Source organism: Ictalurus punctatus, chromosome 2, assembly GCF_001660625.3.
Source record: "Ictalurus punctatus breed USDA103 chromosome 2, Coco_2.0, whole genome shotgun sequence".
Classification (NCBI taxonomy): Eukaryota; Metazoa; Chordata; class Actinopteri; order Siluriformes; family Ictaluridae; genus Ictalurus; species Ictalurus punctatus.
Window position 1 is genome coordinate 5,807,070 of NC_030417.2, and position 17,787 is coordinate 5,824,856.

The following is a 17,787-nucleotide window of genomic DNA, read 5'->3' on the forward strand; positions in this document are numbered from 1 at the left end:
GATTATGCGTACGCTCTAAATACTTCTGCAAGATTATCCATCAGCAATTTTTAATGATTAACACACAAAGTAAATGAGGAACAATACCCTTAGCTAACATAAATAAATGTAATGCAATACTCTGGAAACCCCACCCCTTTCCCCCATACATGCATATATCTGAATCTGCTATTTAATTGAAAAAATAAACAAACAAACAAAAACATGAAAAACAACAATTTGTGGAAAAACATGCTTACCATGGTGTGTGTTTAATATATGTTTTCATCATTATTATATAATATCTGAGAGTGTATCTATGTATATTTACTGTGGATTATCTTGTTATAATGCTGGCATATTCAGTGTTGTCTGCAGCGTTGATCTGGACCCGTGCTGCTCCGGCTGTGTTCACATGGGTTACAGTTGCGTAAGTAACATCAGGTTCAGTCTGTGGAAAGACAGAACATGAAAATTATACATATAACACACACATACCAATTTCTAGTGCTTTTACTGTTGACTCCAAGAAGCAAGTAAAATTATGTAAAGAAACAAATCTCCAAATCTGACTTCTTTCTTTACACCATGTGTTCAGTGAAAGCATGTGTGGTTCATGTGTGTTACCTGCAGTGTATCACAAATACAAGTAAAGATCTAAAGGTAGAAACAAATCTGCTATAACTGTTATTATAGAAGCCATGCAGAATTAAATGGAGATTAAATTAGAAATACAGCAGGACTCAAAGACATAAAGATGATAATAAAAATGCAGCTGAGCTCCGATCTGCATGTACACTAACCTGATCCTTCCGCTTTCTCTTACAGTCCGGATGTCCTTCAGTAATCATGTTCTCTCCACATCTTCCTCCTAAAGAGAAAAGACCTCAGAAATCACACCTCTAGTGGAAACTACACAATTTAATTTTCCTTATCCAGAGACACTTACAGAAGTGCTGCTGCTTCTACAGGTTTCAGTTCATCAATCTCAGAATTTGATGTTGTTGTGTGTGTGTACATATGTGTTCGTATGTGTGTATTTGTTTTGTGTGTGTGTGTGTGTGTGTGTGTGTGTGTGTGTGTGTGTGTGTGTGTGTGTGCGTGTGTGTGCGTGTGTTTTGTACCTTTGCGTCTCCAACAAATAATTGCCACTACACCGGGTATCACCAACAATAAAACCGCCAGAATGATGAAAACTGTGTAATAAAACACACCAAAATGTTAATAAATGTAATAATACAGATGTGTATTTTCATTGATAATGAAAAGTTTTGGCACCTAGAGGGAGGCTGCTGTCTGGTTTATCTTGTTTTACTGTTGATGCAGGTGGAGAGTTTGTTGTTTTACTCTGAGGCGGTTCTGATGAAGGTGTTGTGTCTGTTTTCCTCGAGTGTGTTGAAGTTTCTCTTCTTCCTACTGAAAAGACAAAACTTATTAAAACTAACGACTGTTTTTATCACTGTTAGTAATATGGCACATGACACTGGACACAAAGCATGCTCACAGTCATTAATGAAAATGTACCTTTAAGAGATAAAGATTTCTTCTGACTCTCAAAAGTGTTAGACAGTGAAGTCACTCCCTCATGCAGACTTTAATATCTTTAATATTTGTTTTAATTATTTTATTTTAGCTAACAATGTTTTTACAATGGAAAATAATACTTCAGTTAATATACTTCACCTTGCTTAACATATGCACTTCTTAACATATATGTTTATGGCATGTACCTTATCCTATAAATAAAGGTAAGGCATTACTTAAGTGAAGTGAAGATGGTGGTCACTGACAGAGGGACAGCAGAAGGTGGTGTGAAATTTACACGCATCTATTTACAGTCCAAAAGAGAATGAAGAAATGAAGAACATTACAAGTTACCGGAAAATAACTTTTCTAATACACTTTATATGAGTTCTTGAAGATAATTCAATAAGACAGAGATTGTGAGAATTCTCTCTAATGTACTAAATTATACACTTCATACACGCCTCAAAATCAAAATTTGATTTGGTTACAAATGTTGATTAGTTTTTGGAAACAGTATGTAAACATGCGGAAAAATAAGCTGCAGATACACACAGGGGCGTAGCCATCATTTCAGATGTGCTTGGGGACAGAATGTCAAGGGTATTTTTTCTGACCTTTGTCTAATTGATGGGTTGTATCTCTTCCATCCATCCATCTTCTATACCGCTTATCCTTTTCAGGGTCACGGGGAACCTGGAGCCTACCCCAGGCAGCATGGGGCACAAGGCGGGGTACACCCTGGACAGGATGCCAATCCATCGCAGGGCACCCAATCACACACACACTTTTCCACACACACATTCATACAGTATGGACATGCCAATCAGCCTACCATGCAGGTCTTTGGACTGGGGAGTACCCGGGGTACCGGGTAACCGGAGTTGCAAATGCAAACTCCACAAACACAGGGCAGCGGGGGAATCGAACCTCCAACCCTGGCGGTGTGAGGCGAACGTGCTAACCACTAAGCCACTGTGCGGGGTTTTAGCTCTTCTTGCTCTTAATTGGCTTAATATGCAATTTATGATTCTGTACTTGCATGTTAGATTGTATATTGTTATATTGTGTTTAGTGTACATTGTATTGCATATACATAGCACACAATATATAATATATACTTATATTCACACACTACTTTATTATACAGTGGCAAGAAAAAGTATGTGAACCTTTGGGAATTTCATGGTTTTCTGAAATAAATTTGTCATAAAATGTGATCTGATCTTCATCTAAGTCAAGGGTATTGACAAATATAATGTGTCTAAAATAATAACACAAATAAAAATTTTTGAGAACAACCAAAAAAAAAACCGCACAGTGCTTGTGGAAAAATTATGTGAACCCTTGAGTTAATGACCTCAAAAAAAGGGGGGGGGGGGGGGGGGGGGGGGGTCAACCAGTTAATAATTCTAAGGGTTCACTTACAGAAAAAAAAAGAGAGAATTTTTTTTGCCCCTTTGAGTTCATCATGACCTCTGAGCGCTGAGTGTGGGTGTGAACATGGGCGTGGCACGTGACGTGAGTGACCGATTGTCATGGCAACATCAGGTCACGTAAAGACTTATAGACATGTACACGTATAGAAATCAAAGATACACAAATTGACCATGACCAGTGAAAAGTGCAGGGGACAAATTTACATTTTATTAGAAGTGAGGGGGACACGTCGCCTGCATCCCCTGTGGAACAGAGTTTTGATGACGTTTGAGTGAGAAAAGTATTCATTAATTTTGAAAGCTGAGGTTATTCAATACTTTTTGTGTCAAAGCACTGAAAAGTGATACACAGTTCAGTCCACATAGACCGCTGTTTTTGAAAATGTGAACACAGGATTGATAAATACATGTAAGAAAAAAGATCTATCAATAAGGCGTAATGCAGGAAGTGAAGATGGTCACTGAGGAGAGAGACAGCAGAAAAAGGTGTGAAATTCACACACATCTATTTACTGCTAAGACCAGAAAGAAGAAGTGACGCACAAGTTACAGGAAAATAACTTTTCTATTACACTTTATATGAGTTATTATAGATACATTCACTAAGACAGAGATTGTGAGAGATGTAACTCAGTAAATGTGTAAAAACATACACTGTATTATAGATTGCATAGAACACTTCAGAGTGCAAGTGGGGAAAAAAATGTGGAGAAGCAGCAGATAGAAGCCTCTTAAAAGACGTGTTGCTGGTGAGAGGCACATCATTAACTCGATCATTACTCCTTGGTCAGCATGACCAGCATGATCAGCATGACCATGTTCCCCCAGCAGAGTAAACTGCACTTCTATATTTTATACCATCGCGCTGCTCGGTGGAAGACGAACAGACCAGGAGAAGGAGAAATGTACACGGCTGATGACAGGGACCGGAGCAGCGCTCCAACCCGGCCCACTGCCAATGTGCCAATCTCTTGACACACACACACACACACACACACACACACACACACACATACACACACACATACACACACACACACTTAAAAGATTATAAGTAAGGTTTCTTGCTCCCAGGCAAGGTGAGGTCCACAGATGCACCATTGTACAACAGTGTGGACAGGAAACTGATCGATTCCAGACCAGATGCAGAGGGAAATAATGGTTTAACAGGACAGGTTCCACTCAGAACAGGCCTCGCCATGGTCGACCAAAGAAGTTGAGTACATGTGCTCAGCATCAGATCCAGAGGTTGTCTTTGGGAAACAGACGTATGAGTGCTGCCAAGCATTGCTGCAGAGGTTGAAGGGGCGGGAGTCAGCCTGTCAGTGCTCAGACCATACGTCGCACATTGCATCAAACTGGTCTGCAAGGCTGTCGTCCCAGAAGGAAGCTTCTTCTAAAGATGATGCACAAGAAAGCCCACAAACAGTTTGCTGAAGACAAGTAAACTAAGAACATGGATTACTGGAACCATGTCCTGTGGTCTGATGAGACCAAGATAAACTTATTTGGTTCAAATGGTGTCAAGCGTGTGTGGCGGCAACCAGGTGAGGAGTACAAAGACAAGAGTGTCTTGCCTACAGTCAAGCATGGTGGTGGGAGTGTCATGGTCTGGGGCTGCATGAGTGCTGCCGGCACTGGGGAGCTACAGTTCATTGAGGGAACCATGAATGCCAACATGTACTGTGACATACTGAAGCAGAGCATGATCAGCATGCAGTATTCCAGCATGATAACGACCCCAAACACACCTCCAAGACGACCACTACCTTGCTAAAGAAGCTGAGGGTGAAGGTGATGGACTGTCCAAGCATGTCTCCAGACCTAAACCCTATTGAGTATCTGTGCGGTATCCTCAAATGGAAGGTGAAGGAGTACAAGGTCTCTAACATCCACCAGCTCCGTGATGTCATCATGAAGGAGTGGAAGACTACTCCAGTGACAGCCTGTGAAGCTCTGGTGAACTCCATGCCCAAGAGGGTTAAGGCAGTGCTGGAAAATAATGGTCGCCACACAAAATATTGACAATTTGGGCCCAATTTGGACATTTTCACTTAGGGGTGTACTCACTTTTGTTGTCAGCAGTTTAGACATTAATGGCTGTGTGTTGAGTTATTTTGAGGGGACAGCAAATTTACACTGTTACACAAGCTGTACACTCGCTACTTTACATTGTAGCAAAGTGTCATTTCTTCAGTGTTGTCACATGAAAAGATATAATCAAATATTTACAAAAATGTGAGGGGTGTACTCACTTTTGTGAGATACTGTAACTATGCCAGAAGAGTCTGCTGGCTCAAATTTAGCCTATTACCCAAAAACACTTAAAATTCAACATAGAAGCAAATACTCACATCTCCGAACCCACTTGGAGATAGAAAAAAAGACAGCAGCCGTGAGTGAGAAGAAGCAAGGGTCCAGATTTATTGGTTCCATTCCACCACACGAGATCCACACCGATGAGAATTCTCAGAAGTGATCTCAAACCCAGAGCTCAAGCTCCAGTATTTATACTGTATTTACACAGTAGATAACCAACATATTTCAGAAAGACTATTATATCAATACCAATAGTGTTAAAAAAAAAGAGCTCATCTACATTACCATTATGTTTTGAAAAAGGCTTATCAAATTTACCAATATGTTTTGAAAAAGGACTTTCCAATTTACCATTAGGTTCGAAAGTGGAGAGAGACAAAACAATTTAGAAAGACCTTGGTCCCACTATCATCTCACGGGGGCAGCTTGACTCAGCTACCCTTATAAATGGCTCCTCGTGGTTTTCTAAAATTAAGGCCTTCCTTGTGAGACAAGAATCTTCACCATCTGAATTATGAGTAAGTTACATTTTTCTGTATTTCTGGTTTATATTTTACCTTCATATTTGCTCTATATCTCTATTTTATATATAGTTATACTGCTTGGTTTACTGTACTTCCTACTTCATAATATCATTATATTACCCTTCTACTATCCTACATATCCTACTACTCTTTATTTTTATAAAGAGTATTTTATATAGAGTATATATTTTATTATTATAAGATATTACCCTTATAATATCTTAATACTCCTTTTTATTATTCTTATAAAGTTATAATGTTATGTGTGTGTGAGAGAGAGAGACAGAGTGTGTGTGTGTGTGTGTGTGTGTGTGTGTGTGTGTGTGTGTGTGTGTGTGTTATGTCTACATGCCCGTCCTTGACTGTACGAATGTGTGTGTGTGTGTGTGTGTGTTTGCACTCCTCAGCTCTTATACTTCTTTTTGACTTTTTGACTAATAAACCATAGTGTGTTATTCTTAAAAGATCTTAAAGTGTGAATCCAATTCGTCAATATCCGCCTAATACCGCTTCTGTGTGTATAGGTGCCCGTCTGGATCTGGATCTGGACACTCTCCATCAGCTCGCGCATCTCACCGCTGACATCATGGTGCTACTTAACGTTCTTCGCAGCATCCCCTCTGGAAATGGAAATGCGGGGTTCCCCCCCCCCTCTCCGATACAGAATCCACCCCATGAATGTGTGTATTGACACCTCTACACAGACAGAACCTCCCTCCAGCTTTCAGTCTGAGGATGATGTCACCTTCTCTGATCTGGGCTCTGAACATTCTTCCCTTTTCTCACCTGTCAGTCCGCCCTACTCTCAATGGTCTTCTTATTTCACCTTTGCTGACTATCCCATGTCCCCAGGACACACCCCATTTTCTTCCCCCTACTGCTCTCCTCAAGATTACGCACCCACCAGTCCTGTGAATTATCAATAAAATTACATATTACTCATACTAGGTCTCCCTCATGTTTATTTCATGTCATTTTTATCCACAACAAGTCACCTGAGAAGAAGGTTTGTTCTCGTATTTATGCTGGTTATATGATATTCATGCTGTACCGTTTGATATTAAACAGAAGGCTGATTCGATTTCAAAATGAGAATACATCCATGGAAGTCGCAATTCTTCCAAGAGAACAACTGTCCTACAGTCGGTGCAACAAAGCCGAAACATTCAAGAAGGAAAAGATGACACACAGGATACAAAGAGACAGAGGAGACAAATAGTCGGCGCACACATGTACTATACACATGCAATGTGACGGACACAAGGTGGAACATGACAGACACAACAAACTGCCTTACACTAATACCCACAATCCCCTAGGAAAGGATGCCCTGGACATTGAGTGAGTTATGCTGCTGTTCAGCACTGTGTGTCACTTCTACAGATGCACTATACATGAGTGGATGTGTATGAGTAAGCAAGAAAACCCAGGATGCTTAAACCATAGATTGTAAACGTGTGCGCATCCACAGAGTAGCAGATATTCAGAATACTCTAAGTGTGGCTTTTTTTTTTGGAAATGTGTATAAGCGTGTATTCTCACTCACCCCTGACGAACACAGTGACCTGGTCCTTGCCGATGCCAAGGCTGTTTGTCACCTCGCAGATAAACGTGGTATTTACAGAGTCGTCCACCTTTCGTACGGTTAGTTTGTTCTGGGCCATCTCCACCGAGTCTGGCATACAGCCTGAGCTCCTGTAAGGGAACAATAAAAAACGTTAAAAATGACATTACAGCAACGCTAGCAAAGCATTCCTGTTCTGTGACACAGCGCTACTGCAATCGTTATAGCAATATTTCCCTTGTGGAGTCAAATAGGTGAATGATTCTCACCGGGGAGAGTTCACTAAATCACTAATAAACAAGCTTAGAAATAGAACACGATGAAATTGATACAAACTGAAAGCCTTAAAGGGATAGTTCACCCAAAAATAAAAATTCTGCCATCATTTCCTCACCCTCATGTTGTTCCAAAAGCCCGTAAGACTTTCCTTCATCTTCGGAGCACAAACAAAGGTGTTTTTAATAAAAAAACATTTCTGTCTCTCTATTTACAGTCCAAGTAATTAAAACTTTCAAGCTCCAAAAAGTTCATAAAGGCATCATAGTAATCCATGCGACTCCAGTGGTTAAATCACAGTTTTATGAAGCAATACGAACACTTTGTGTGCGAATAAACTAAAATAAAGTCTTTATTCACAAAACATCTTCACTTCCGCATAGATCTCCAACGCATGTTCACGAGAGAACCACGATGCGTGTCTGTTGTGTCAACACAAAAGCGGACATAAAAATACGAACGTCCTCCTCTATGTCGAAACCGGCATGTCGGCTCTTGCGATTCAACGGGACCTGGAAGCGCTGCACTGTTTACAGCAGAGGAAGAGGGATGCTGTAAAGATGTCTGCAGATTTCGACATAGCGGAGGATTTGCATTTTTTTGTCCGCTCTCATGTCGACACAACACGCATGCGTTGGGGTTCTTTCACTTCATAAAACTGGGATTAAACCGCTGGAGTCACATGGATTACTTTTACGATGCCTTTCTGAACTTTTTGGAGCGTGAACGTTTTGGATACTTGGACTGTAAATGGAGGACAGAAATCTCCCAGGTTTCATTAAAAACGTCTTGATTTGCGTTCCGAAGATGAAGGAAAGTCTTATGGGTTTGGAATGACATGAGGGTGAGGAACTGATGACAGAATTTTCATTTTTGGGTGAACTACCCCTTTAATGCTAGCCATTTTGCTGTGGTGCTCGGAAAAGTAGTGTTACTCACATCTTCCAGTTTACAGTGGGAGGACTGGGGTTCCCCTGATATTGGCAGGTCAGCACCACGTCTGTACGGCCTACATACCAGTTATTGTCATATCCTACAATCTGCACCTGAGGAGGATCTGGGAGTGAGAGAGAGAGAGAGAGAGAGAGAGAGAGAGAGAGAGAGAGAGAGAGAGAGAGAGAGAGAGAGAGAGAGAGACCACGTTTACCTGGTGCCATTACAACTCTGCACAGAGGTTTGTGTTTGAACACCTAAAATAACAAGCAGGCTTGCAGTCAGTAAAGCAACCCACACTACAGGCTTCTGAGACTCTCTGAGACTTTACTCTGACATTCTTTTGTATTGACAGGCTACTGTTCACGACTCACTCACGTGTACTCGAGTGTGAAAAAGCCAGGCAGCAATCTGGAAATAATTAGTCTATTGAGACTCAACTTATTCTACAAAAGAAGAGAAAAGGCCATGGATGTACATTGGACCACCAGTTTCATGGGGAAGTTCTCAGCTTTGGTCAGTGTGCGATGTGACACCACGCAGGTGATCTCCTTGCCATTATCGGCCGCCGTGGGCGTGAAAAGGTACTCGCTGCGCACCGTCACCGTGTTGTCCGAGTTGCTCGTCTGGACCAGTCCTGTCCCGTTGCCGCTCAGATTAGTCACCCAGGTGAGGGTTGCCGGTGGTCGTCCGTTGGCCGACACACATTGCGCTACGGAGACGGGAGAAGTGCCGGCGGGAACGGTGATGGTAGAAGCCGTGTTCTGGGGCTTGGCTGGAAGAAAGGGCAAATAAGAAAAGAAGAGGAGTTTCGACCTTGATATCACAGGGCACTTTGACAGAGGAGAGAAAGAGAGGAAGAGAGGAGGATGGGAAGGAAGTAAACATTGAGGATTGGATTGCTTCTTGCACATTTTTGCACAGAAAGACAGGAGAGAAGCAGCCTCTCAGCATGATAAGCAGGCAGATCATTATCACAAAGACAGAGAGAGAGAGAGAGACAGGGAGAGAGAGAGAGAGAGAGAGCGTGTGAGAGAGAGAGAGAGAGAGAGAGCGCGAGAGAGAGAGAGAGCCTGGTCAAGGTTACTGCCATGCTTCACACATTAACAGCGGTCTGACTGATCTGACAATATGACGCATCATGAAATCCAGTAACAGCCTATAGGACAGGAGACACAAATATTTAATACAAACACACACATATGCTCATTCCTGTTTGCTCACCTAGTATGACGAGGGCGGTTACCCCATTTTCGTTTCCGGTCGGGTATGTGGTGTACTCGCAGACGTAATTCCCCTCATCTGTCAGAGCAATGTCTGTGATCTGGATAGTTGGATGTTCCAGAGGAGGGGGTTCTTTTGTGAAACTCACACGCCCCTGCACTGGGGATGCTGGGTAACTGACCCCTAAAGTTGGATGAAACACTGCAATGTTGGTCCGAGTGGCAGAGCTATTTTCTAAAATCCAGGACACCTACAGAGGAGACAACTAATGTTAAAATAGCTCAATAAATAGATTAGGCTTCTTTATTACAGATACATGACTCGCAGGTTGCAAAACAAACACACACACATACAGAGAGAAAGAGAGAGATAAAAGAAGGGAAGGATCACAAACAACTTCCTTCACTAGGATATCAAGTTCAGGCAGAGAATACATCTGAACTCTAGTGTGTGTGTGTGTGTGTGTGTGTGAGTGCGTGCATGAGAGAGAAAGAGAGACAGAGCATGCTTATGGCCAGGTTGGAGAAAGGAGGTGACCTCTGACCTGAGTGAGATGGGTCTGGCCTTTGTCAGGAAACTGGCAGCACAGGATCACTGTCTGACCCGGATAGGACACCACTTCCGGATCCACCTTCACCTTCTGAACCAATACGCCTGCAGAGGAAGAAGCGGGGCATGAGAACACCGTTTTTTGTTTCAATTTCAACAGTGGACACTGTGTGTGTGTATGTGTGTGTGTGTGTATGTGTGTGTGTGTACACATGCAAATGCCTGAGTTTATGTACTACATGACTGAATCAGTGTAGTGGAAAATCTTTTCTGATCTGAATTATTCATCATCCTACAACACACTGATGGGAAACATCCTGCAAGTCTCGCGCGTACGAGAATATTCCATTTTATTTACACCACAATGCTTTCGAATTCAGATTCAGATCGGTCAGAACGTGACACGTTTTCAACAACAGCACTCTTACAGTAACGCAGGGTTTTCATTACCACAGAAAGGCTTAGGCGCAACACACAAGTGTTTTTGCGGAGCACCTTAAGCCGAACGAACATTTCTTTTCGTTACATCTCAAACATGTTATCTGGTGAAATTAACAGACTTTTGACTACAAGTATAAGAAATGTTGCCAAGCTATATGATAAGGATCGAAAACAACATGAAAAACTGCAAATAACTTAAAATTTCCTTTGAATTATTTCACCACTTTCGGAACTCTAGAGCGCACCTGTGCTCTCTGAAATCTTAGACCCTGTTTACGCACGTTTTAAAATGCATAACTGTTGCTAAGGTTACGCAAGTCATCTGCACTACTCCAGAAACTTTTGGAAATGCCGAAGACCACATTTTACTTTGAAAACTCAGGTCTCGTGTTTCAGTCTAAACACACCAAAAACAAAGACTTTTGAAAACGAAGGCGTGGCTCTGCCCACATTCGCTCCTGATTGGGTCTTCTGGATCATTGCATATCCTTCCCTGATTCATCGAGCCCCGACCATATGACCATTACGCTACCTACCGTGATCGTATACACAACAACATGAAGACTGAACTGCAAGCTTTGCTGGCTTTGTTGTCATTCTGAGCAGCCATTGTGCAGTTAAATTCTGTATTTTAGAATACTGCAGCTGCCTACATGCGCAAGAGGAAAGCTATGATTAGAGCGATCGACAACAAAGCGGCATAAGCCCTATGTGGAACGCCGGTTTCGACTAGCAACCAACTTCCTGTTTGCACTTGTATACGCATACCCAGTGTGCATGAATGGTCATGTGACATGACGCATTCAGTCGTGTAGCGTGGACTGAGATCGTTTCTGAAACATAGTGGAAACTCCAGTGTGGACGATTATCCTTTTCATTTTAAAATGCACTAGTGTGAACAGGGCCTTAGGCAAAACCTTGAGTAATGCCAATCACGCTTTAGATCAATGTGCTCACTCTAGTACAGGTGCAGCTATAGATATGGTGACTGTTTCTGTGAGATGTTGTTTATTTAACAGTTGTATGGAAGGAGTCTCCAGTGTCGGTGCTTTGTAACAGTCACGTGTTTACAAGGTAAAGCTGTTTTCAGACACAGGGGAAAAAAGTCATCGAGAGAGAGCGTTCCTGTTTTGCAGTACCATGACAAGCTCGACATTTCTGTGTTAGTAACTAACTTGCGGAATTACGCTACAAATGGACAAAAAAAAAGTATGTCTCCTTCATGAATGAATAAAAATTGCAATCATTGGCAAATATATGTGGTGCAAGACGAATTAAACACTTCAGCGTGCTAACTGCTTTCATCTACTGGCATAAAGTTTGTTTGACATTTGATATTCATTTGATATGCGAAAAATTAAGGGACCGTCTCTAAAGTTACATACAACATTGTTATACACGTTTCTAACTTCAATAGCATTTGAAGGGAATGACTTACGGTCATATAACCAACTGGAAAATGTTCGTCTAAATGTCAGGTATGAAGCACACCTTTTAGATTTTTGATACTTAATAAAAAACTATTAAATCACATGTACATTTTATATGAATTTCACTCCCGAATGGGCTCATACACAAAATATACCATAATTTAAAGCTCAATAGTATTTGAAGGGAATGATGTACAGTCACACAACCAACTGTAAAGTGTTCGACTAGGTGTCAGGTATGATGCACACCTTTTAGATTTTTGATATTTAAAAAAAAATACACAGGAAAATACACAAATTCAGCGATATTGACTATAAAAATCATTGGAATGATTGGAATCATACAATAATTACATTTATATCACAGATCAGTGAACAAATATTTATTTATTTTTAATCATTAAAATTTTCCATCACACATGCATTCCCTCAACGTCAGAAAAAAGTTAATTACACTTACACACACACACACACACACACACACAGAGACAGAGAGATTCTGAGTGAAGCTGCTGTTGTAATGTGGGGAGAGAAAGAAGGGAGGAATGAAAGAAGGGGGAAGAAATGAGGGCGACTCTGAGAAATGCAACAGCTGCTCCACATCAGAGTCATCAGATACTCCCAGAGAAAGAGAGAGAGGGCACGAGTGTGTGTGCGCGCGTGTGTGTGTGTGTGTGCGTGTGTGTGTGTGGTAAAACAGACAGAGAAAATGGAGCTGTGAATTTGAAGGAGAGAGAGCTTAAAAAAAAAAAAAAAAAAAAGTCTTCTATAAGGGAATTGTAAAGCAACACACACAGACACACGCAAAGGTGAGAGGTCACTGGAGTAAGGGGTATGCCAAGTCTCCATGGTAACTGACGAGTTACTCCCAGCACGCACCCCTCTCCAGGAGCACACACACGTAACTAGGTAGGAATCTCAGTTACTTTTACCCCATGTGGTCAGTCTGTCCCTCTCTTCTCCTTTATCTACCTTTGTACTGATTCATCTCTCACACACGCTGACAGCAAAACCAAAACATTTACTGCAGGACCAACAGCCATTGTCCTGCTCCATCTCTGCTCTTCCTGCTAATCCACACGGACACACACACACACGTGTATTCAGGTCCTTACCGTGAAGATATAAACAAACCATCATCACATTTCTTACTGAAATATTTCATATTAGTTTGAATGCAAACAAACATTGTTTTTCATAATGTTACAGTTGGACTTTTTGTAGTAGAAAACTATGCTCAGTAGCCTGTTATATGTTATTTATCTTAAGATATCTTATATTCTTGGTGAAACATGTCAGTAATAAATATAACGGGATAGTAAGAACTGAACTGTCTCTTCATTTATCCAAGTTCTTCCACCACGAAAAAAATGGGCTGGTTTTGGGCATTAAACTCCCGAGCTAAAAATGTGTCCCACTCCGGCCCTGCCCATGGTGGAGGTTCAAGCTGGCATCCTGCGCCGAGTACAGTGCAGTGGGGGAAACTTTCGGGGTCAGTAAAACGACCGTCCATGGATGTGTATATGGTGTATGCACAGCTATTAAAGAAAAATGAATGCGGCGTTATATCAGGCTGCTGAATGTTGCTGAGGACAACGAAACTGCATATCGTAATTCCTTGCCGCATCTTGTGTCACAGGTTTGCAGTGCGCTGGATGTCACACACATCCCTTATTCTTCCCCCGACTGGTGGATAAATTTTGTCATGTGACACTTTTGTCATTTTTCTCCACAAAAACTGTTTCCAAACTATTTTTCGCAACATTTAAAGTATCGATATAGAGTTTATGTGCTCAAGTTAAATGAACAAAGATTATGTCGACACTTATGAAATTATATCGATAATTTGCATTTCCATCAGATGTAACAGTAAACATTTTAATGCGCTAAAGCTTTCATCGCTAAAAAACCCTTGGATGGAAACGTGGCTACTGACACTATAGAAAATATTTATGAAGTATAATCAATAAGTGTAATTAACATTTGGATATGCTAATAAAGTGTAATCAATATGTATAACATTTAGATTTATTATTTAAGCATAATCTATATGTATAATCAATATTTAGAAGCATAATCCAAATCCATAGAACACTTTTCGATCGTTATATTCTAAGTGTGTATTGAGTTAGAAGAATTTTGTCTTACTGTACAGTAATTGTTTTTCTGTACTAGCCTATATCTTCCTGCACAGAAGTAAATAACCTTGAGGCCTGATACCAATTAACGAGTTAGTATAGGGCCTTAGGAAGGGAGGTAGATATCAGCTAGGACAGCAGATAGAAACAGACTGAAGCTCATTGAGGCATAAGAAGGGAGTGTTGACTCTGACTCTGAGTGAAACCTTTTTAAAAAATAAAGAAAAAAAAAGAAAAGAAAAAAAAAAGAAACCTTGTCCTCATAAAACCGTTTTAAGAAAAACAACTAACTGCACATGCTCCACAAATTTAAGATATCATATAGACATGAATAATTAATTGTGGCAAAGAAGATTGGTCTGTTTTAATGAGGAAAGGCAAAAATCCGCCTAAGATGAGTACGCTGTGGAGAAAGGTATAAAAAGGGCTGTGTGTGTTTGAATAATTTGGACTTTCTGCAGACTGTCTCACTTTTCTGTTTCAATAAAGTTTATTTACTTTTTGACATCTACTAATACTCCGTCTCTGAAGTTTTTTGATTTAGGCTGGAAAGATTGTTTTCCACGACAACACCTTTGAAGCTTTTATAAATGTTTATGTAGGCTTATGTCATTTGTAATGAAGGAATTATACAGGTGTTATGTAGCTCAATAAACACTAAAGTGTTACCAAAATAAATCATAGATTAGACTGAGAAATATGTCAAATCCACTCTGATACCAGTCCAAAGTTTCAGGCCAGTCTAATCAGTGTCACAAAATGACTCATTAGAGTAAAACCCTCAGTTATGGTAAATGGAGAAGACATTTTGTTACGTATGTAACTATAATTAATTTGAAGACTGATCAAGTCTGCTTTCACGGAATATCCACTTTTATTGTGTAATGAAATGCTTTACCTTTAACATAAAGCTTGATGTCTCTGTATTCCTTCTCAGCAGTCATCCCCCCTGGAAACTGCACCCCCATATAACTACCAAAACATTTCATACACCCCACAAATCCAACTCATTTAACCAAAGTACTAGCAAAGTCTCAACAACATACCCCTGAGTATACCCGAAATACACCCTGGATTGTCCGTCAGTCAATTGCAGGAACCACCCACCCACCCACCCACCCACCCACACACCCACACACACACACACAGCAGTTTTAGTCAGTCCACCTACTGGTGTATTTTAGGAGGTGGGAGGAAACCAGAGAACCCGGAGGAAACCTACATGGACATGGGGAGAACAAGCACAGAAACTCCACACAGACAGAAGCCCGAGCTCAGGACTGAAGCGGAGACCCTGGAGCTGTGAGGAGACAACGCTACCCACTGCATCACCACAATGCTCATAGATGCACAGAGTTCCCCTTTTGTATAGATGGTAATAAAGTGAAAAACAGAACAGCTGGGTGAGGTTAAACAGGAAATCAGCAGTTTTTCTTTTTTTATCTATTTATTTACTTTGCAACAATTTATTTTATTGAAAGATTTTTATTGAATTTATTTTACTGAATTGTGTCAAAGTAATGAAAAGTGATCCACAGTTCAGTCCACATCGACCGCTGATTTGAGATTTGAAATTGTGAATACATGTCACAAAATGGAGGTTAGGATGGAAGCAAGTGCAGCTATGGCAGTTTAATAAAATAACAATAATAAAATTTAACTGAGCATATACTTCACAATTACTGTGTGTGTGTGAAAATCTCTTAAGTAGTGTGGTGTGATTGAGACTGTAATTGGCAATAGGTCAGTCTTATTAGTTCTCAAGAGAAGGTGAGTGATAGTCTGTAGCTTTGGGAGTTGTAGTCGTCGGCCATGTTTGTAGTCCATGGTGTAATCTGGGAAATGGAGTCGCTGGTTTGCAGTGACATGAAAATACAGCACTGATAAGTGCATTTAACCATTTGTTTATATTAAAAAAAAAAAAAAAAAAAAAAAAAAAAAAACTGTGAATAAGGCACAATGCAGGAAGTGAAGATGGTCACTGACAGAGAGACAGCAGAAAAAGGTGTGAAATTCACACATCTATTTACTGCTAAGACCAGAAAGAAGAAGTGACGCACAAGTTACAGGAAAATAACTTTTCTATTACACTTTATATGAGTTATTATAGATACATTCACTAAGACAGATTGTGAGAGATGTAATTCAGTAAATGTGTAAAAACATACACTAAGTATTATAGGGATGTAAAATAATCTCACTGTAGATTCCTCCTTATTCATTCACCCACCTCTCTTCATCAGTACATTTTAGACTGAAGTTAATCAGGAAGAAAAAATCCACGTGATCAAAGCTGAACAGGTCTAAATAAGGAGATTATAACACAAGGCATGACGTGTATGTTTACCTTGTGTATAAAGATTACTGCTGTCTTTGGACATTTTAACTACAAATACATGCTGCTCTTGAAATTTAGCATTTTAATAACATTACATTTATAAAATATGAAGCCATAATCAAATAGTTCAATTTAATGTGTTCAGCTCTGTTTGGCCTATTATTATTATAACACTGTAGTAAGTAAAGTTGTTAAGTAAAACTCTAAATGATAAACATTTGACAGTGATTGGTCGTTCAGGAACAGGGCTGAACTACGGCCTACTGTAAACCCAGTCTGGACAGAAACCACATGAACTAAACACAAAGCAGCTGAACTAAGAACTGGATAATATTCTCTCCCCTTTCTGTAATAGAAAATAGAAAATAACTTCACTCACCTGCAGCGACGTGAAACACAACAGACAAAAGATACAAGCACTTCATCATTACTGATTCTTCTGCACACATACACTGTCACACTGCCTGAGTGTCACTCTGTTATATAGTGTGATGATCAGGAAACCACAACAACTGCTGTCTCATTTCTCATTTTTGAAAAACTTTTAATCACTCCTTCCATGACCTAATATATTGTATTAATATAATTAATTAATATATAACAGTATTACTATTTATTCATATATTTTCTCATGTGATCATTTCATCATTTATTTACAGTGTCATCATTGCAAAAAAGTGTACATGATCTGCAGCATTAACTTCACAGATTTCGAAACATGAATTCTAGTGTTTAGCAGAAAGTGTGTTTCCCTAGACTTACAGCAAGTAATAAAGATAAATTTACCATGTGTGAGCTGAGGAGCACTTACAATAATCATGAAATGGAGTCAAAGACTGAAGAAGGTGCAGGTTATGTAATTTAATACCAAAAAACACCAAGTGCAAAACCCACTAACTTATACAGGCAGAGGTCAGGTGATCAGACAAACAGTCAAAATAAGGTTAGACAGAGAGATGAGGTCAAAAACGAGAACAACGTCAAAAACTGAGTGTATACTTCACAGACAGTGTGTGTGAACAATCTCTATAAAGGAGTGGTGTGGGTGAAGGTGCAATTGGCAGCAAGTGTCTCTAATTGGAAATCAGGATGGTGAACGTGTTTTTGTG

General features: G+C 40.2%; 1 protein-coding gene across 6 annotated transcripts in view; it reads right to left on the reverse strand.

The window, feature by feature from the left end:
• The window catches only part of LOC108262464 (basement membrane-specific heparan sulfate proteoglycan core protein), a 72,068-nt gene extending 54,923 nt beyond the window's left edge, over positions 1–17,145 (reverse strand). For 5 of the 6 annotated variants that reach the window (XM_053687021.1, XM_053687023.1, XM_053687014.1 and 2 more), the window contains exons 1-5: positions 10,327–10,560; positions 9,783–10,032; positions 9,037–9,333; positions 8,565–8,682; positions 7,332–7,480 (exon numbers count right to left, since the gene is read on the reverse strand). In XM_053687021.1, the coding sequence (XP_053542996.1) occupies positions 7,332–7,480; positions 8,565–8,682; positions 9,037–9,333; positions 9,783–10,032; positions 10,327–10,545 (1,033 nt within the window). In that variant the 5' untranslated portion in view covers positions 10,546–10,560. Of the gene's footprint in view, positions 1–7,331; positions 7,481–8,564; positions 8,683–9,036; positions 9,334–9,782; positions 10,033–10,326; positions 10,561–17,057 lie in introns of those variants that run through there. The other variant, XM_053687018.1, reaches the window with a different exon arrangement.
• Positions 17,146–17,787: the final 642 nt, after the last annotated feature.